Source organism: Solanum stenotomum, chromosome 8 (assembly GCF_019186545.1).
Source record: "Solanum stenotomum isolate F172 chromosome 8, ASM1918654v1, whole genome shotgun sequence".
Taxonomy (NCBI): Eukaryota; Viridiplantae; Streptophyta; class Magnoliopsida; order Solanales; family Solanaceae; genus Solanum; species Solanum stenotomum.
Window position 1 is genome coordinate 43,298,560 of NC_064289.1, and position 22,903 is coordinate 43,321,462.

Consider the following 22,903-nt stretch of genomic DNA (forward strand, 5'->3'; position numbering starts at 1 on the left):
CAAAGAGTACAAGAAACGTTCTCAAGAATCCTAAATCGATTTTCAACTCGTAATTACTATACTTGTTGCCTATTGGTTCTTGAATTAACTTATTTGTTTGTGCCTTTTCTTTTCGTGTTTTTCTCATATTTATTTCGTAGTTAATTCTCGATTCCTGTTCGTTTGTTTAATCGAGTCATCGGTTATTCTTCAAGCAAGAATCCATTCTTACCTTGAATTGAAATTGGTACCTTGTAATCGACGGAATATAATAATTGTCAATATTAGCTGCGCCAATTGAGAGGCAATCAAAGGTGTGTAAACACGAGTGATTATGAGTTCAACTTATTAACGCTAACATTGTTTATTTTGTTGAGTCTTTATTATTGGTAGGTTCCATGGAAACCGGAAGCAAAACCTACCCACCAAAGGGAAAGGTTACCTTAGGATCTTCATGAGGACTCCTACTGATGAGAGTCGGACGATGAGGATATTGGATGGAAGCTTGGCTGAGTTTAGAGGTCATCTATGCGAGATGAATTCTAGACTGACTAATGTGGAGGATGAGATTTGGGCCAAAGAGACAGGGTTCACATTACCATCTTATGTGGTAAGATGAACTATACCTAGGAAGGCCATGATCAATCACGAGCAAACGGAGAACATCTTCTACTCCAAGTGCTTCATCCAGAACCAAGTATGTGTTTTGATCATTGACAGTGGAAATTGTGCCAACCTTGCTAGCATGGTTGTGGTGGACTACTTGAAGCTTCATACAACTAAGCATGCTAAACCATACACACTTGAATGGTTAAATGAGGAGGAATGGAGGGTACATGAAATGGTGTTGATTAAGTTCCAAATTGGGAAATATCATGATGCTCTACTTTGTGATGTTATTCCCATGCAATCCAGTCATGTACAACTCGGAAGGCCAACACAGCCACTGTAACACCCTATATTCTACGTGTAGTAGTTCTATTTATTACGCTTAAAAAACTTCCTTGTGATAGAGTTATGGACTCGGTTTCCTATGCAACTAGTGACAATATCATATATTTAAATTGAACTGTTCGTAGATTTTAATGTGACCCAATTAAGTTGAAGTCGATGGAAGTATTTAAACTTGAGATCATAAGTTCGTATTTGAGTCTAAATGTTAAAGTGACATGGTGTATATAAGTTTTAAGTTAACTTAAAGGTATTAAGGTCTAGAAATGAAATAAAATATTAAGGTGCTTGCTTGACTTCACAAGACAAGCAGATGACAAGTAGGTGCATTACCTACTTTGATTTATTGCCAGCTTAAAGGATCAAGTAGGTGCATCACCTACTAAGACTCTTTTGACCATGTTATTGGGCCAAGTACACTACACATACTTGCATTAATCTGGCCCAAGTTGAATAGAAAGAATAAGGGGAAAATGGACAGCCAAGGCCCAATATTTCCAAGCCCACAAGAAATAATTTGAATGGAAATGTAGGTGCATTACCTACTTAAATGTGTGGCCTAAATTAAAGACACCTGTTTGGCTGCAAAAGAGTACAAGAAAGGTGGCAAAAGGCCCAATGTTCTTAAGTCCAAAATGTCCCAAGTGAAAAGTCCAAGTAGGTGGGTCACCTACTTGAAAAATTATGGCCCAAACTGAGTGAGAAAGTCAGCCAAAGCAGATCCCTTTAAAAGGGATTGATATCAACTTTTTCCAACCATTTTTACTTTGCCAAAAATCTGATTTCTAGAGCTTTCTTTGTTCTCAATCTTAGCTTCATACATCAGCCATTAAATACCATTAGGGTTCTTGAATATTAGGGAGTTCAAGCTATTGGAAGGAATAATATAAGACAATTTAAGGATGACAACCTTTACCAAAGAATCCAAGTCTTAGCAAGTGATAGTTCTGTCCATCAAGGTAATCTACTACAATTTTCTCCCTCTTGTACTTGATTTAATTAGGACACTTGGTATGTGTTAGTGAGTTGGAAATTGTTACTTTTACATGTTGTAATATTGGGGAGGATGTTCTGGTGATTAGTACATGTTGGGACAGCCATGGAGGGGAGTCCTCTTTAACTTCAGTCATGAGCTTGTTTGACCACCTTAAAAGTAATGTTAACTCTTCAAGTGCTAGTGATCAGAAACCATGCATATTTCTTCTGTTACATTATTATGTTTAAGGATTGTTTATGTATGTATTGATAAGGGATGTAACTGGATGTGCGGGTAAGTTATGGTGACGTTAAAAGACTTAAATATTACAGGGAGGTTTAGGGAGGGCTTGATACGATGGTTGTACAGTTTATTGATATGATTTTAGGGAAAGGGAAGGAAAGAAAACATTGACTAGACAACTTGCATGCTTACTGCGTGGTTATTATTTTGGTTAGATCAGGTAGCTCAAATTTATTAATTAGCTACTAATACTAGTCTTACAACTTATTTTATTGTAGATTAGTAATCAGAAGGAGCTTAAGTCATACTTTTTGAATTGTATATCAAGGTATGTAAGGCTATTCGATTTCCTATTTCTTTGGCATGAATCCATCACTTGCATTACAAAAAGTAAACTTCCTAAGTGTCGTTGATAGTGATTGATCCATAGGTACAGTTCCTACTCCCTAGAGCATTAAAGTAAGTACTCTAATATGAGTTTATTACTAAATGTACGTAATTACTCTACCAAGTGTTAACATGCAAGGTTTAAACTTGTTTCACCGTCAAAGTACCTTTGGCACGTATTTCCCTTATATAAATTAAAATGATCCTAGATTACACATGGTACATATGTTTGTATGTTGGATATACATTCTTCCCATATCATGCCTACTAGATTCAACTATCTATATACATGTCAACTTTGTCACATGTTCATATGTTCCCTTTATTTGTTATAACTCCCATTGTGTTAGACTATAATGTTACCTCAAAAGATACCAATTTGCTCTGTCGTACATTTTATATGTACTTACTTGGAATATGTATCCGTTCTTAACAATTGTGAACATTAGCCGCGCCAATTGAGAGGCAATCAAAGATGTGTAAACATAAGTGATTGTGAGTTCAATTTATTAACGCTAATGTTGTTTGCTGTTTGTTTTGTTGAGTCTTTCTTATTGCTAGGTACCATGGAAACCGAAAGCAAAACCTACCCACCAAAGGGAAAGGTTTCCTTAGGATCTTCCATGAGGACTCCTATTGAAGAGAGTCGGATGATGAGGATATTGGATGGAAGCTTTGCTGAGTTTAGAGATCATCTATCCGAGATGGATTCTAGACTGTCCAAGGTGGAGGATGAGATTTGGGACAAAGAGACAGGGTTCACATTACCATCTTATGTGGTAAGATGAACTATACCTAGGAAGGCCACGATCAATCAAGAGCAAAGGGAGAATATCTTCTAATCCAAGTGCTTCATCTAGAGCCAAGTATGTGTTTTGATCATTAAAAGTGGAAGTTGGGCCAACCTTGATAGCACAGCTGTGGTGGACTACTTGAAGCTTCCTACCACTAAGCAAGCTAAACCATACACACTTCAATGGTTAAATGAAGAGGAATTGAGGGTACATGAAAAGGTGTTGATTAAGTTCCAAATTGGGAAATATCATCATGCTGTACTTTGTGATGTGATTCCTATGCAAGCTAGTTATATACTACTCGGAAGGCCAACAAAGCCACGCGTGAATACAAGATGGAAGGCACAACACCTATATCATCATGTCGATGGGTTGTAAATATGTCTTTAAGCAAATGTCACTAGCCCAAGTCATACAGTTGCATTGAAAGATGGTTGAGTTGAGGGATAAAAGTATATAGGAGAAAGGACATATGGAGGCTGAGGCCCAAGGAGAAGGAGAAAGGACGAGGTTGAAAGGAAAGGGCAAGTTGTGGTTGACTGAGCATAAAGAGATGAGGGAGGAAGTGGGAGTCGAAAGTGAATTGATCCTTAAGGATCATGAGTTAGACGCTAACCCATCTCATTCTTCCCCTCCCCATTCTATTTTTTCCTTTTGCGGGATCCTCGTGAAGCCCTTTCAATGGATACACTTGTGGGCTGTCCAAACATTCCTAAGGGAGTATCAGTTGAAGGTAAAGAAGATCTTTCTTGCGGGCATCAAGATAAAATAGCTAAACTTAACACTTTTACCATTACAAATGAACAAAGTGTGAATGTTATCTTGTCTATATGTGAGCCTATTGCTTCATTACCATATGCTGAAAATGTGCTTGTTAAAAGTGTGGATGCACTAGTTGATCCTATTGATGACCGAATTAATTCTTCTAGTAAGATCGATTTGTGTCCACCTAGTCTTGCCACCTGTGATTTGAAAGATAAAACATTCTTCAATAATAATTGTGTTGATCAACCTGTTTGTATGTGTAGTTCACTGGCTGAGGGTCCTTGTAATGTGATTAAGGAACATCAAGTTGGTGGCTCTAATGAGAATGTTGATCATTTGATTAGGAGTGACTCTTTGAGCATAATATGTATTGTGGAAGATCCGATTGCTTGCTTTGCTCATACAGATCATGTGCTTGAACATTCTTCGAAGAATGATATGTGTCTTTTTTAGGGTGAATTGAATGTTTTAGTTCTTCCCTAGTGGTTGATCATTCCCTAATTAAGTACAATATCTTATTTGAAGATGATGAAATCTCTCCTTGTGAATTACCTAGTGGTGTGAATCTTAAGAGTAGTGTAGTTCTTAATAATTATACTTTCTATGGCAATCCACTAGGTGTGAAGCTTTTCCTCCCAAAGATGGAAATCACTTCTTAGAAGATGAAAGTATTATTATATGGAAGGAATTTGATGAGGAGGAAGGTGCTGTTTGTTTTCCCATTCCCCTTTCTTCTTGGTGTGTCCCAATTATCGATGGTATGACCCATGAGTTTGAATCTATTAGTAGTCATACCCATGAAAACACCTTGGAGGAAGTTGAATTGCGGTACACCTTTCTCTATTACCTGTTTACATATGATGATGCTCATGTTGTTTAGTGGATTATGTTGTGAGGAGGAAAGAGTGCCATCCTGATAAATGGAGGGGCACTTGATCCAGTTATGTGGGCCTTCTACCCTTTTGATTCCGGTGGATGTTTTAAGGTATTTGAACTCGGGAGAGTATCATCTATTGGGTGGTACTACCATGTTGATGAGAAGAATAACCATTGTCCCTTTTCTACATTTGTGGGATTAATAGCCATGACAATAGATGATGTTTGGCTGTTCCTTGAGTTTTAATATCCTCGTTTAAATGTTTTAAGTGCTAACCTTTGTACTACCCATCAAGCTAAGAGGATACACTTCTTGCTTATGATCTATATGGTTTTACAAGATTTGGATTCGAGGACTCACTTTTATCAACTTGCATATGATGATACTCACAATTGTGTGGGTTGCATATCTTATGGTAGTAGTGGTTTAAATTGGAAAAATAAGAATCTCCTTGACTCTATGCTATACAATTCTTTTCCATTTGTCCCAAGTGTCGTCCTTAAGTGTGCTGAATGTGGTAGTAACACCTTCTTTCATTTGCTTGATTCTTCCGTGGTATTATTATTTGATCCAATGTACTTGAATGAGGTATGATTACCAATTTCAGTGGGGAATACTTATGTACTTGAACCTGCTCTTGAATTGGGAATGATTACTCTATTGAAATTATCTAGTGCATTGGATGTGGTCTTAACTTGGGTCAACACTATTTATGCCTTTGCACTTAGGTATGAGAGTGTTCTTGTGCGGCCTGACATAAGGGAGGTCTTGTGCTTATTTGGATGTGGAACCAATGAGGGCTTACATATGAAGTTGTTTAAGTGTATTGGTGTCTTCGCTCTACCCTTTTTTCAATGTTTTTTACTTAGCAAGCATCTTTCACTTTGATGGGCTCCAAACCCTTTGTTAATACTTTTGATGCTTGGTTATATGTTAAGTTTGAGCATCCTTGGCATGGTGATGAACTTGTTATTAACGCCAAGATGATCTTTGTGTTGTTTGTTTCCCCTATGGTTTTGCAAGGTATGGATTAGAGGACGAATCATTTTCAAGAACGGGAGAATGATGTAAAATGTATTACATCAAGCCTATCCATTCATGAACTTCAATACTTTAATGAAAAGTTCACAAGGATGGAAGCTATTTGGCATGTATGGATGCCAAGGAGGGAGTTCCTTGCCTTGCATGGGAACATATGCACCTTAAAGGAAATCCCAGTTGGGCAACACCATGCTTGGAAGATAGGTTGGAGCATGGGAGGCCTAACGAAGCGAGGAGGAACAAGTGAAGAATGTGCTCCATTCTGCGAGCTGAAGGACACTTCGGCGACTCGCCAAAACACTTTGGCGAGGGTTCCAGGATCACCAACTGGCACAAGGAGCAATGAAGGGGAAAGATGCTCATTAGGCGGGCTGAAAACCATCGGCGCATAACCAAGTGGATTGGGTGATGGTCCTCAGACCGCCCAAAGTCCCAGTAAGTCCCCAGCCAAGGCAAGGAACAAGATTCCTCGCCGACTACATTGGGCGCATCGCCGAGCCATTAGGCGAGCCCGAAATGGCCCATTACAGATCACTTTTGAGACCATTAATATAGTAAGTCCTAACACTATAAATAGGTGTATTAGGTTCATTTTAGGAAGACTATTTTGAATATTGATGAATGATAAATTTAACTCCTTGTGTGAGTGTTGAAAGCATGGTAAGCTTTTGCTGAACATTGTTTAGAAACGAGGGTTGCTTGGGATATCGATTCCCTTGAGGTCTTAGTAAGAGTTAGGTGATTGATTGTGGATTAATCGATTGATGTCTTTAGGTTTAATATACCTTTAGGTTGCTTTTGATTTTTTTTTCTTGTGTTTGTGTATTTATCTAGATTTGGTACTTGTTAGGATCAAGATTGGAGGTTATTGAATTTAATACATCATTTAGTTGCCAATTGTTTCTTATCTTGTGTCTCTTCTTCTATCTTTCTTTTGTTTCCGTTGTTATCATCGTTTCTCTTGTGAGAATCATATAATTTGGTATCAGAGACAAGTATAGCTTCGTTCCTACGAATCTAGTCTTGGGGTTTTGTTACAAAAAAAATCTGGTTATTTTCGTTTTTGAGATTTTGCTGAAATGGGTTTCTTAGATCTAAGTCTTATTTGAGTTTCTAAGGTTGGAATAGTGTTCTCCAACTACATCTGAGTCTTGTTTGAGTTTCTAAGGTTGGAATAGTGTTCTCCAACTACATCTGAGTCTTAGGCTGAGATTGGAAGGGGTTTGGAGCATTGTTGAAGAACCCACCATTCAAGACTTGAAGAAACTTGAAGAAGACAAAGTGGGTTATGAAATCTGAAGGTTTTTCCTTAGAATTGAAGGTTAAAAGGTATTTTTGAAGTTGTTCCCCATATCAAGGAGAGCCTGACACCTAAAATTTCGTGAAATTTCGAGACAAAAATTTAAAGGGTTTTATTTTGGTGTCCATCTTGTTCATGAAGAACATTCATATCTTCAAGGAAGAGGATAGTTGAAAAGGCAAGTGTTTGATTCAAAAGGGGACGAAAGAGAAAGAGTAAAGGCGTTTGTAAAAAGGAATTTACTAAAAAGGTAAGTCCTAAAGGACAAAAGAATAAGAGCAGGGGGGACCACCAGATTTCAAATTTCAGAGTATTGAAGAAGATGTCGAGGGTCCATTGGGAGAGCAACGGCGTGCATCACCTAACCAATCGGTGCCTCACCCATTGGGAGGGAACTACTGGAACATTCGACGAAACCAACCCTTGGTCGCCTAGTCCCATCGTCGCATCGCCGAACTACCACCCCTATTGCCGAGTTACCTTGTCCGCTTGCAGAATTTGGCGAGTCCATCTTCATGTTGGCTAGCTGAACTTCAAGTTAAGCGAAGAGAATAGGTCATTCGGCAATCGAAAACTCTAATTACTCCTAATCTCAAGTTTTAAATTCTTAGTTTTTTTTCTTTTGCTTCTGAAACGTTCTCAAGAATGCTAAACCGATTTTCAACTCGTAATTACCCTACTTGTTGGCTATTGGTTCTTGAATTCACTTCTTTGTTTGTGCCTTTTCTTTTCGTGCTTTTCTCATTTTTATTTTGTAGTTAATTTTTTATTCCATTCCGTTTGTTTAATCGAGTCATCCGTTCTTCTTCAAACAAGAATCCATTCCTACCTTGAGTTGAAATTGGTACCTTGTGTTCGACGGAATATAACGGTTGTTAACATTAGCTGCGCCAATTGAGAGGCAACCAAAGGTGTGTAAACATGAGTGATTGTGAGTTCAATTTATTAACGTTAACGTTGTTTGCTGTTTGTTTTGTTGAGTCTTTCTTATTGCTAGGTACCATGGAAACCGAAAGCAAAACCCACCCATGCAAGCTATTGAGTGATAACAACAAGGTTAAGGGAGATCACAAATAGAGAATTAAATATTAGAATGCGGAAGCACAATGAAAAGAAACAAAAAAACTAAATAAAGATATGGGAAATTCGAAGGAAAGATCCACGAATTTCCAAAGATTAGATGTTCTAAGGCCTTGAAAAGATCCAAGTAACAACGTATAGATTTATGGAAGAAATCTAACGCCTTTACTTGAGAAAACGAATCAAAACGATAGATTCGGATCTTGACCGCTTTATGAGTAACTAAAGACAATAATTAGTATGTAGAAACTAATCACCTTCTAAAGAATACCAAAAAGAAACCAAAGATATCACAAGAAGAAGTTACTTTATACCTTAAACTATGAAACTAGTAAAGGTTTAAAGATAAATTCTCAAAGAACAAGTCACAAAGGTTCAAAGAACTCTCTCAAATATTATTAATATCAATCTAAATTGTCTTTAATGAATGAAAAGGACTCCTATATATAGGAGAAGGGAAAAACGTCCAAGAAGCCAAACCCTAAAAAAACAATTACAAGGAATCCTACTCTAGAAAGGAAATAAAGTAATCTAACTAGGAACAAATTTAGTACTTCTAGGAAAGCATTAAATGGTACTTAGGAGACCATAAATAGACTAAGGAAAATATTAATAACCTATATATAAATAAATAAATAAGGTAAATCCCAACTAGGAAAAGAATCTTGACAATCTTGGAAAGTTTGACTAGTCTTCTCTCAAAACTTGGGCAGAAAGCAACTCTTGTTGTGGCTGATTCTTGGACTCTTCTTGACCTTTTTTGCACGAAATTGGACCTTAAAATTCCTCATCTTGGGCTTGAATTTGGGCCACCAAATAATTGTAGCATTTGGACAATTCCTCTCCCTTGGGCTTGAGCTCTTCTTCCCCAATAAGAAACCTTTGGATCAGCGATTGAAGCCCATTGAGCTTATCATTGAACTCCTTGGTTTGAGATCTTGTTATGGGCCTCCTTGGAGTTTCTAAAGCGTCATCCTTGTCCTTCAATGGAGTAGAGCTTCCTTGGATGCTATCATTCCCCTCTTCTTGAAGAGAATTCGTCCTCGAATTCAAATCTGCATCAAAATGGGAAAGATCAGAAACATTAAAAGTAGCACTAACTTGGAACTCACCAGGAAGATCAAGTTTATAAGCATTGTCTCCAATCCTTTCAAGGACTTTGTATGGCCCACTTCCTCTAGGATCTAGTTTGGTCTTTCTTTTGGAAGGAAATCTTTCCTTTCGCATATGCACCCAAACCAAGTCACCAGGTTTAAAAACAACATATTTTCTGCCCTTATTCCTTCGCAATGCAACTTCCTTGTTCTTCTTTTCAATTGCAAGCCTTGTTTGTTCATGAATTTTCTTCATCATATCAGCCTTCTTCTTACCATCAAGATTAGCAAAATCATTAGTAGGCAAAGGCAATAAATCAAGGGGGGTAAGGGGGTTGAATCCATATACAACTTCAAAAGGAGTCTTACCAGTAGAAGAATGGAAGGTCCTATTATAAGCAAATTCTACAATAGGTAAGTAATCTTCCCAAGAAGTCAACTTTCCTTTCAAAATAGCCCTCAACATGTTCCCTAAAGTTCTATTAACCACTTCCGTTTGCCCGTCCGTTTGTGGGTGACAAGATGTAGAAAATAGCAATTTAGTTCCCAACTTTCCCCAAAGAATTCTCCAAAAGTGACTTAAGAACTTGGCATCCCTATCACTAACAATAGTTCTAGGTATTCCATGCAATTTAACCACTTCCTTTACAAACAAGTCAGCCACATGAGATGCATCATTAGTCTTTTTACATGGGATAAAACGAGCCATTTTAGAAAATCTATCTACTACCACAAATATACTATCCTTACCATACTTAGTCCTTGGCAGCCCCAATATGAAATCCATAGAAATATCAATCCAAGGGGAATTAGAAACAGGTAAAGGAGTATAAAGACCATGCGGCAATGTTCTAGACTTAGCCTGTTTACATTCAAGACAATAAGAACACACTTTTTCAACATCCTTTCTCATGCTAGGCCAATAAAAATGTTCAGAAAGTATTTCCAGTGTTTTGGGTACACCAAAATGTCCCATTAGCCCTCCACAATGTGCTTCCCTAACAAATAGTTCACGCAACGAGCAGTTAGGAACACATAATTTATTTTCCTTGAATAGAAATTCATCTTGAAGATTAAATTTCTCAAAAGGACCTAACTTACATTCAGCAAAAATCTCACCAAAATCAGAATCATTAGCATAGAGGAACTTGATTTGGTCAAAACCCAATAACTTTGAAGTAAGAGTAGAGATCAAAACATACCTTCTTGAGAGTGCATCAGCAACCACATTCTCCTTTCCTTGTTTGTAAGCAATTACATAAGGAAAAGTTTCAATAAACTCTACCCATTTAGCATGCCTACGACTAAGTTTACCTTGGCTCTTCAAGTATTTTAATGACTCATGATCAGTCTTGACCACAAATTCTCGAGGCCACAAGTAGTGCTGCCATGTAGCTAACGCCCTCACCAAGGCATATAGCTCCTTATCATAAGTTGAGTAGTTCAATGTTGCTCCACTTAGCTTTTCACTAAAGTAGGCAATTGGCTTGGAGTCTTGCATCAAAACTGCACCTATGCCCTTACCAGAGGCATCACACTCAACTTCAAAAGACTTAGAAAAATCAGGCAATTGCAAAAGAGGAGCAGAACACAATTTATCCTTCAGCAAGTTAAATGCATCATCTTGTTCCTTTCCCCATGTAAAAACCTTATCTTTTTTAATAACTTCAGTTAAAGGAGCAGCAATGGTGCTAAAGTCTCGCACAAACCTCCTATAAAAACTAGCAAGTCCATGAAAACTCCTAACTTCAGTTACACTATTAGGTTTAGGCCATTCTTTTATTGCCTTGATTTTCTCATCATCTACTTCAACTCCCTTAGAACTGACCACAAAACCTAAGAAAACCACACGATCCACACAGAAAGTACACTTTTTGAGATTAGCAAATAAGCGCTGATTTCTAAGAACTTCAAAAACTTGTTTTAAGTGCTCTAGGTGTTCATCCAGATTTTGAGAAAAGATCAAGATGTCATCAAAATACACCACAATAAATTTTCCATGGAAATCTTTAAAAACATGATTCATTAGTCTCATAAAAGTGCTTGGTGCATTAGTCAAGCCAAAGGGCATAACTAACCACTCATAAAGTCCATATTTGGTCTTAAAAGCAGTTTTCCATTCATCTCCAGGATTCATACGAATCTGATGGTAACCACTCTTTAGATCAATTTTAGAAAAGATTTTGGAACCATACAGTTGGTCCAACATGTCATCAAGACGAGGGATAGGATGGCGATACTTTACCGTTATCTTGTTGATGGCTCGACAATCTACACACATCCTCCATGTTCCATCCTTTTTGGGGACCAATAGGACTGGAACAGAGCATGGGCTCATACTCTCTCGAACAAATCCCTTTTCAAGCAATTCTTCAACTTGCCTTTGTAATTCTTTGGTCTCTTCAGGATTGCTCCTATAGGCAGGCCTATTAGGAAGTTGAGACCCAGGCACAAAGTCTATTTGGTGCTCAATCCCTCTCAAAGGTGGCAATCCCTTTGGAGTGTCATCAGGAAAAACATCTTCAAAATTCTGCAAAAGAGAAGAAACACTATTTGGCAAAGAAGGAGTTAGTTGTTCAAAATTAATCAATACTTCTTTGTAAGTAAGTAGTATTATGGGCAGTCCCTCTCTCCTAGCATTCAAACACTCTTTGGCTTTTATATAAAGGCTCTCATTTTTCTTTTCCTTAGCCTCTTTCCTCTCACCAAAACATTTTATTTTTTTACTCACACCCTCTTTTACCTCTTTACTTAGATCGCTGCCCTCTCTCTCTTTCTCTCGGCCATCTCTCTTTTTTTCTATCTCTTGGCCTTTTTCTTTTCCCTCAAGCTCACTTTTTACCTCTCCCTTTTGTTTTCCCATTGTTTCCCTCAATCGTTTTTGATCTTCAAACACTTGAGAAGGAGATAATGGTGCAAGAGTATACTTCTTACCATTATGCAGAAGACTATACCTATTCTTTCTCCCATGATGAGTAGTATCCCTATCATACTGCCAAGGTCGGCCAAGTAAAACATGACATGCTTGCATTGGAACTACATCACAAAGAATCTCATCTTCATACCTACCAACATTGAATGAAATCATGCATTGTTTGTTTACTTTTACTTCTCCACAATCATTCAACCATTGGAGCCTATATGGGGTAGAGCGCTTCATGCATGCAATTCCTAGTTTATCCACCAAGTATGAACTCACCACATTTGCACAACTTCCCCCATCAATAATCATAGAATAAGTCTTCCCTTTTATCCCACACCTAGTATGAAACAAATTCTCTCTCTGCCCTTCATCAACACTACCCAAATTGATAGTCATAATTCTCCTAACCACCCCAATTATACCATCATTAGGCAGTTCCAAATCATCTTCCTCACTTACACCTTCTCCCTCTTCTTCTTCCCCCTCACTTTTTTCACTCTCATATTCTCCATTCTCTCTAAGTAGGATGTTTCTTCTACTTGGACATTCATGCATCATATGCCCCCTTCCATGACATTTGTGACATTGAATAGAACTTGAAGGTTTAGAAGATTTAGGATTAAAGGTTTTACCTCCCTCCTCAACCTTACCTTTACCTCTATCATCTTGAGGTTTGGAAGGAGCTTTCCCCTCTTGAGTTGACCATGGCTTCTTAGAGATAGTGTTTGGTCGACTTCTCCATGAGTTATTTTGCTGCTTTTTCTCAATTTGTTTTTCAACTTTTACAGACAAATCAACTAACTCATCTAAAGTTACATATTGTTGTATCTCTACTACATTAGCTATTTCTGTATTTAAACCATTTAAAAATCTAGCTATTGTAGCCTCTTCTTCCTCCATGCAGTTAGCTTGGATCATAGCCATATCCATGCTTTTGAAGTACTCATCCACCGACATGGAGCCTTGCTTCAAGCGTTGAAGGCGAGATTGTAGATCTCTTTGGAAGTATGATGGAATAAATCGCTTCCTCATTACCCTCTTCATCTCTGCCCACGTAGCAATAGGTGGTAGCTCCTCTTGCAATCTGTCCCTAGCAAGCTTTTTCCACCAAGAAGCAGCATAATCAGAAAACTCAACAACAGCAAGTTTAACTTTCTTACCCTCAGAGTAGTTATGGCAATCAAAGATGGCTTCAACTCGTCTCTCCCAATCAAGGTACAAGTCTGGATCCCTTGTCCCCTTGAAAGATGGCATCTTCATCTTTATACTATTTATATTATCATCTTCTACTCTACCTCTTTGTCCCCTCCTATCTCTTCTTTCTAGATTAAATTCAACATCAAAATCATCATTATCATATTCAGGATTTACAAAAGGGATATGGGGTACATTCCTTCTAACTTGGGGTCTAACATTATTTGGGGGTACAACATTATTCTCCCTCCTAATTGCAGCTATGGTGTCATTCTGCTCGATAATCATATCCCTCATCTCTTGAAATTGAAGGGTCCATCTCTCAAATTGTTGGTGCATAGCTTGAAGGGTGAAGTCGTTCCTTCCTTTGACCTCAGCTTCTAAACGAGCCCTTTCCTCATCACCACCTGAATTAGACATCTAAAAAAAAGAATAAATGATTAAGTATCACACTTTTAATATGGCTTTTACCCTCTTTTAAACTCACCCACACTTGCCTTTTTCCACTCAAAATAACCTTTGAACGAGAATACTTTGTAGATTTATAATTAAACCAAAACGTGTATCAAGTTCGTAGTAATAAAGTATGGAATCTTGGGGTACAAAAAGAAAGTAAAGAACTAGTCCTAGAACAAGTAGGATTTAGTTGAAACAAAACACGAATAAAAAGGAACTTATTTTAGAATTATAAGAACAAGAAAAAAAAAATTCTCTTATTCTTAAAGGTCTAGAATCCCCTCTTCTTGCAACCTTCTTTCTTGGAAACAAATTAATGCAAAACTTGGAGAGCAAGTAATAAGATTTCTTGAATATCAAGTAATAAACTTTCTTGGGTATCAAGTAATCAAATTTCTTGGAGGACAAGTAATTAGATTTCTTAGAGAGCAAGTTATAACTTTTTTTTTTCTGTTCACGCTATTGTAAATTTTTTTTTTCATGATGCTACTGTTCACGCTACAGTGTTTTTTTTTTTTTGTTGCTCCAAGAAGAAATCCAAAGATTTATCAAGAACGGAATCTTGATAGAACCGCTTTGATACCACTTGATAACAGCAAGGTTAAGGGAGATCACAAATAGAGAATTGAATATTAGAATGCGGAAGCATAAAGAAAAGAAACAAAAAAACTAACTAAAGATAAGGGAAATTCGAAGGAAAGATCCACGAATTTCCAAGGATTAGATGTTCTAAGGCCTTGAAAAGATCTAAGTAACAACGTATAGATTTATGGAAGAAATCTAACTCCTTTACTTGAGAAAACGAATCAAAACGATAGATTCGGATCTTGACCGCTTTATGAGTAACTAAAGACAATAATTAGTATGTAGAAATTAATCACCTTCTAAAGAATACCAAAAAGAAACCAAAGATATCACAAGAAGAAGTTACTTTATACCTTAAACTATGAAATTAGTAAAGGTTTAAAGATAAATTCTCAAAGAACAAGTCATAAAGGTTCAAAGAACTCTCTCAAATATTATTATTATCAATCTAAATTGTCTTTAATGAATGAAAAGGACTCCTATATATAGGAGAAGGGAAAAACGTCCAAGAAGCCAAACCCTAAAAAAACAATTACAAGGAATCCTACTCTAGAAAGGAAATAAAGTAATCTAACTAGGAACAAATTTAGTACTTCTAGGAAAGCATTAAATGGTACTTAGGAGACCATAAATAGACTAAGGAAAATATTAATAACCTATATATAAATAAATAAATAAGGTAAATCCCAACTAGGAAAAGAATCTTGACAATCTTGGAAAGTTTGACTAGTCTTCTCTCAAAACTTGGGCAGAAAGCAACTCTTGTTGTGGCTGATTCTTGGACTCTTCTTGACCTTTTTTGCACGAAATTGGACCTTAAAATTCCTCAACTTGGGCTTGAATTTGGGCCACCAAATAATTGTAGCATTTGGACAATTCCTCTCCCTTGGGCTTGAGCTCTTCTTCCCCAATAAGAAACCTTTGGATCAGCGATTGAAGCCCATTGAGCTTATCATTGAACTCCTTGGTTTGAGATCTTGTTATGGGCCTCCTTGGAGTTTCTAAAGCGTCATCCTTGTCCTTCAATGGAGTAGAGCTTCCTTGGATGCTATCATTGAGGGAACATGAACAGGTGTTGATTAAAGTCCAAATTGGGAAATATCATGATGTTGTACGTTGTGATGTGATTCCCATGCAAGCTAGTCATGTACTACTCGAAAGGCCAACACAGCCACGCGTCAATACATGATGGAAGGAACAACACTTATATCGCCATGTCGATGGGGTGTAAATATATCATTAAGCCAATGTCACCATCCCAAGTCATAGAGTTGTATGGAAAGATGGATGAGTTGAGGGATTAAAGGAAAAAGGAGAAAGGACAAGTGGAGGCTGAGGCCCAAAGAGAAGGAGAAAGGAGGAGTTTGAAAGGAAAGGCCAAGTTGTTGTTGGCTGAGCATAAAGAGATAAGGGAGGAAGTGGGAGTCAAAAGTTAATTGATCCTTAAGAATCATGAGTTGCAAGGTAACCCATCTCACTGTTCCCCTACCCATTCTATTTCTTTCCTTTTGCAGGATCCTCGTGAAGACCTTTCAATGGATACACTTGTGGGCTGTCCAAACATTTCTAAGGGAGTGTCAGTTGAGGATAAAGAAGATCTTTCTTGCGGGCATCAAGGTAAAATAGCTAAACTTAACACTTTTACCATCACAAATGAACAAAGTGTGAATGTTATTTTGTCTATATGTGAGCCTGTTGCTTCTTTACCATTTGCTGATAATGTGCTTCTTAAGAGTGTGGATACACTAGTTGATCCTATTGATGACCGAATTAATTCTTCTAATAAGATCGATTTGTGTCCACCTAATGTTTACACCTGTGATTTGAAAGATAGTACATTCTTTAATGATAATTATGTTGATCAACCAGTTTGTAACTGTAGTTCACTGGCTGAGGGTCCTTGTAATGTGATTAAGGAACCTCAAGTTGGTGGAACTAGTGAAAATGTTGATCATTTGATTAGGAGTGACTCTTCTAGCATAATATCTACTGTGGAAGATCTGATACCTTGCTTTGCCATAGAGATCATGTGCTTGAACATGCTTTGAAGAATGATATGTGTCTTTTTGAGGGTGAATCTGAATGATTTAATTCTTCCCTAGTGGTTGATCATTCCCTCTTTAAGTACAAAATCTTATTTGAAGATGATGAAATCACTCCTAGTGGTGTGAATCTTGAGAGTAGTATAGTTCTTGATAACTATATTGTCTATGGCAATCCACTATGGTGTGAAGCTTTTCCTCCCAAAGATGGAAATCTCTTCTTAGAAGATGATAGTATTCTTATAGGGAAGGAATGCGATGAGGAGGAAGGTGTTGTTTGTTTTCCCATTCCCTTTTCTTCTTGGTGTGTCCCAATTGTCGATGGTAGGACCCATGAGTTTGAATCTATTAGTAGTCATACCCATGAAAACACCTTGGGGAAAGTTGAATTGCGGGACACCTTTCTCTATTACTTGTTTACATATGATGATGCTCATGCTGTTGAGTGGAGTTTGTTGTCAGGAAAAAAGAGTGCCATCTTGATAAATGGAGGGGTGCTTGATCCAGTTCTGTGGGCCTTCTATCCTTTTGATCCCGGTGGATGGTTTAGGGTATTTCAACTGGTTAGAGTATCATTCATTGGGTGGTACTACCATGTTGATGAGAAGAATTATCATTGTCCTTGTTCTCCATTTGTGGGCTTAATAACCATGATAATAGACGATGTTCCTTGAGTTTGAGTGTCCTCGTTTAAATGTTTTAAGTGCAAACCTTTATACTACCCATCATGCTAAGAGGATAAGCTTCTTGCTTATGATATATATCGTTTTACAAGGTTTGGATTCGAGGACTCACTTTTATCTACTTGCATATGATGATATTCACACTTGTGTGGGTTGCGTATCTTATGGTAGTAGTTGTTTAAATTGGGCAAATGAGAGTCTCTTTGACTCGATGCTATACGATCCTTTTCCATTTGACCCCAGCGTCGTCCTTAAGTGTGCTGAATGTGGTAGTAACACCTTCTGTCATTTGCATGATTCTTTCGTGGTGTTATTATTTGATCCAATGTACTTGAATAAGGTATGTTTACCAATTTGGGTGGGGAACACTTATGTACTTTAACCCGCTCTTGAATTGAGAATGATTACTCTATTGAAATTATCTATATATCACTACTAAAAAAACAGGGTTTAGCGACGGATTTTAGCAACGAATTATATTCCATCACTAAATAACGACGGATTAGCAACGGAATTACCATTTTGTTGCTAGAATTACAAATATTTTTTTTGAGTTATGATATAGTGACGGATTCGTGACTCTTCGAGCATAATATCTATTGTGGAAGATCTGATTGCTTGCTTTGCTCATAGAGATCATGTGCTTGAACATGCTTTGAAGAATGATATGTTTCTTTTTGAGGGTGAATCTGAATGATTTAATTCTTCCCTATTGGTTGATCATTCCCTCTTTAAGTACAATATCTTATTTGAAGATGATGAAATCACTCCTAGTGGTGTGAATCTTGAGAGTAGTATAGTTCTTGATAACTATATTGTCTATGGCAATCCACTATAGTGTGAAGCTTTTCCTCCCAAAGATGGAAATCTCTTCTTAGAAGATGATAGTATTCTTATAGGGAAGGAATGTGATGAGGAGGAAGGTGTTGTTTGTTTTCCTATTCCCTTTTCTTCTTGGTGTGTCCCAATTGTCGATGGTATGACCCATGAGTTTGAATCTATTAGTAGTCATACCCATGAAAACACCTTGGGGAAAGTTGAATTGCGGGACACCTTTCTCTATTACTTGTTTACATATGATGATGCTCATGCTGTTGAGTGGAGTTTGTTGTCGGGAAAAAAAAGTGCCATCTTGATAAATGGAGGGGCACTTGATCCAGTTCTGTGGTCCTTCTACCCTTTTGATCCCGATGGATGGTTTAGGGTATTTCAACTGGTGAGAGTATCATGCATTGGGTGGTACTACCATGTTGATGAGAAGAATGACCATTGTCCTTGTTCTCCATTTGTGGGCTTAATAACAATGACAATAGACGATGTTCCTTGAGTTTGAGTCTCCTCGTTTAAATGTTTTAAGTGCTAACCTTTATACTACCCATCATGCTAAGAGGATAAGCTTTTTGCTTATGATCTATATGGTTTTACAAAGTTTGGATTCGAGGACTCACTTTTATCTACTTGCATATGATGATACTCACACTTGTGTGGGTTGCATATCTTATGGTAGTTAGTAGTTATTTAAATTGGACAAATGAGAGTCTCCTTGACTCGATGCTATACGATCCTTTTCCATTTGACCCCAGTGTCGTCCTTAAGTGTTCTGAATGTGGTAGTAACACCTTCTGTCATTTGCATGATTCTTCCGTGGTGTTATTATTTGATCCAATGTACTTGAATAAGGTATGTTTACCAATTTGGGTGGGGAACACTTATGTACTTTAACCCGCTCTTGAATTGAGAATGATTACTCTATTGAAATGATCTAGTGCATTGGATGTGGTCTTTACTTGGGTCAACACTATTTGTACCTTCGCACTTACATATGAGAGTGTTCTTGTGCGGCTTGACATTAAGGGAGGCGTTGTGCTTATTTGGATGTAGAACCAATGAGGGCTTACATATGAAGTTTTTTAAGTGTATTGGTTCCTTCGCTCTACCATTTTATCAAAGTATCTTACGTAGCCAAGTATCTTTCACTTTGATGGGCTCCAAACCCTTTGTTAATTTTTGTGATGCTTGGTTATATGTTAAGTTTGAGAATCCTTGGAATGGTGATGAACTTGTTATTGCTAACACTAACCCTCATGCCTTGGAATGGGAGAATATCTTCTACTCTTAGTGCTTCATTGATAGTGGAAATTGTGCCAACCTTGCTAGCACGACTGTGGAGGACTACTTGACGCTTCCTACAACTAAGCATGCTAAACCATAGACACTTCAATCGTTAAATGAAGAGAAATTGAGGGCACATGAACTTGTGTTGACTAAGTTTCAAATTGGGAAATATCGTGATCATGTAATTTGTGATGTGATTCCCATGCAAGCTAGTAATGTACTACTCGAAAGGCCAACACAGCCACGCGTCAATACATGATAGAAGGCACAACACCAATAATGTCATGTCGAAGGGGTGTAAATATGTCCTTAAGCCAATGTCACCATCCTAAGTCATAGAGTTGTATCGAAAGATGGATGAGTTGAGGGATAAAAAGAAAAAGGAGAAAGGACATGTGGAGGCTGAGGCCAAAGGACAAGGAGAAAGGAGAAGGTTGAAAGGAAAGGCCAAGTTGTTGTTGGCTGAGCATAAAGAGATGAGGGAGGAAGTGGGAGTCGAAAGTGAATTGATCCTTAAGGATCATGAGTTGCAAGCTAACCCGTCTCACTCTTCCCATCCCCATTCTATTTCTTTCCTATTGCAAGAACCTCGTGAAGCCCTTTCAATGGATACACTTGTGGGCAGTCCAAACATTCCTAAGGGAGTGTAAGTTGAGGGTAAAGAAAATCATTCTTGCCGACATCAAGGGAAAAGAGCTAACCTTAACACTTTTACCATTGCAAATGAACAAAGTGTGAATGTTGGCTTGTCTATATGTGAGCCTATTACTTCTTTACCATGCGCTGATAATGTGCTTGTTAAAAGTGTGGATACACTAGTCGATCCTATTGATGACCGAATTGATTCTTCTAGTAAGATCAATTTGTGTCAACCTAGTGTTAACACCTGTGATTTGAAAGATAGTACATTATTTAATGATAATTGTGTTGATCAACCTGTTTGTAAGTGTAGTTCATTGGCTAAGTGTCCTTGTAATGTGATTAAGGAACCTCAAGTTGGTGGCACTAATGAGAATGTTGATAATTTGATTAGGAGTGACTCTTTGAGAATAATATCTATTGTGGAAGATCTGATTATTTGCTTTGCTCATAGAGACCATGTGCTTGAACATGCTTCGAAGAATGATATGTGTCTTTTTGAGGGTGAATTTGAATGTTTTAATTCTTCCCTAGTGGTTGATCATTCCCTCTTTAAGTACAATATCATATTTGAAGATGATGAAATCGCTCCTAGTGATATACCTAGTGTTGTGAATCTTGAGAGTTGTGTAGTTCTTAATAACTATACTGACTATGGCAATCCACTATGGTGTGAAACTTTTCCTCCCAAAGATGGAAATTTCTTCTTAGAAGATGAGAGTACTCTTGTAGGGAAGGAATTTGATGAGGAGGAAGGTGGTGTTTGTTTTCCCATTCCCTTTTCTTCTTGGTGTATCCCAATTGTCGATGGTATGACCCATGAGTTTGAATCTATTAGTAGTCATACCCATTAAAAATCATTGGAGGAAGTTGAATTGTGGGACACCTTTCTCTATTACTTGTTTACATATGATGATGCTCATGTTGTTAAGTGGAGTATGTTGTCGGGAAGAAAGAGTGCTATCCCGATAAATGGAGGGGTACTTGATCCAGTTATGTGGGGCTTCAACCCTTTTGATCCTGGTGGATGTTTTAGGGTATTTGAACTGCTGAGAGTATCATCTATTGGGTGGCACTATCATGTTGATGAGAAGAATAACCGTTGTCCTTGTTCTCCATTTGTGGGCTTAAAGCCATGACAATAGAGGATGTTTGGTTGTTCCTTGAGTTTGAGTCTCCTCGTTTAACGTTTTAAGTGCTAACCTTTGTACTACCCATCATGCTAAGAGGATAAGCTTCTTGCTTATGATCTATATGGTTTCACAAGATTTGGATTTGAGGACTCACTTTGATTTACTGGCATATGATGATACTCACACCTGTGTCAGTTGCATATCTTATGGTAGTAGTGGTTTAAATTAGGCAAATGACAATCTCCATGACTCGATGCTATACGATCCTTTTCCATTTGACCCCAGTGTCGTCATTAAGTGTGTTGAATGTGGTAGTAACACCTTCTGTCATTTGCATTATTCTTCTGTGGTGTTATTATTTGATCCAATGTACTTGAATGAGGTATGTTTACCAATTTGGGTGGGGAACTCTTACGTAATTGAACCTGCTCTTGAATTGGGAATGATTACTCTATTGAAATTATCTACTGCATTGGATGGGTAAACACTACTTATGCCTTCGCACTTAGGTATGAGTGTGTTCTTGTGCAGCTTGACATAAGGGAGGCCTTGTGCTTATTTGGATGTGGAACCAATGAGGGTTTACATATGAAGTTGTTTAAGTGTATTGGTTCCTTCGCTCTACCATTTTGTTAAGGTTTCTTACTTAGCCAAGTATCTCTCACTTTGATGGGCTCCAAACTCTTTGTTAATATTTGTGATGCTTTGTTATTTGTTAAGTTTGTGCATCCTTGGCATGGTGATGAACTTGTTATTGCTAACACTAACCCTCATGCCATGAGGATCTTTGTCTTGTTTGTTTCCCCTATGGTTTTGCAAGGTATGGATCCGAGGACGAATCCTTTTCAAGAAGGGGAAAATAATGTAAAATGGATTATATCAAACCTATCCATTCACAAACTTTAATGCTTTGATGAAGTGTTCACAAGAATAGAGGCAGTTTGGCATGTACGGATGCAAATGAGGGAGTTTTGTTCCTTGCATGGGTACATATGCACCTTGAAGGAGCCTCCCAGTTGGGTAACACCATGCTCGAAAGATAGCTTGGTGGATGGGAGGCCTAACGAAGTGAGGAGGAACAAGTGAAGAATGTGCTCCATTCGGCGAGATGGACGGCACTTCGGCGACTCGCCAAAGTCCTTTGGCAAAGGTTCTAGGATCGCTGGCCCAAGGAGCTATGAATGGGAAATATTCTCATTAGGCGAGCTGAAGACCATCGGCGCACCTACAAGTGCATTGGGCGATGGTCCCCAGACCGCCCAAAGTTCTAGTAACTCCCCAGCCAAGGCAAGGAACACGATTCCTCATCGACTAGATTGGGCGCATCGCCGAGCGCTTAGGCGAGCCGACTTGGCTCTCCCAATGGCCCATTTCGGGTAACTTTTGGGCCCATTTAAGTAATAAGTCCTAACACTATAAAGAGGTGTCTTAGGGTTCATTTTGGGGAGACTATTTTGAATATTGATCAATAACAAATTTAACTCCTTGTGTGAGTTTTGAAAGCTTGGTAAGCTTTTGTTGAACATTGTTTAGAAACGAGAGTTGCTTGGGATATCAATTCCCTTGAAGTCTTCGTAAGAGTTCGGTGCTTGATTGTGGATTAATCGATTAAGGTTTTTAGGTTTAATATACCTTTAGGTTGCTTT

The 22,903-nt window shown here is 37.9% G+C and overlaps 2 protein-coding genes across 2 annotated transcripts in view; both read right to left on the reverse strand.

Moving 5' to 3' along the window:
• Positions 1-22,903, reverse strand: part of LOC125874890 (uncharacterized) — a 942,258-nt gene that overhangs the window by 176,817 nt on the left and 742,538 nt on the right. The gene's annotated exons all lie outside the window — the stretch shown is intronic.
• Positions 9,258-13,915, reverse strand: LOC125874883 (uncharacterized; the record flags this gene model as incomplete). The annotated part of the gene is made up of 5 exons (XM_049555927.1): positions 12,472-13,915; positions 11,765-12,021; positions 10,686-11,323; positions 9,790-10,568; positions 9,258-9,636 (listed from the first exon to the last, which is right to left on the reverse strand). Coding segments are annotated over exons 1-5 (3,483 nt in total), but the record flags the coding sequence as incomplete, so codon positions are not given.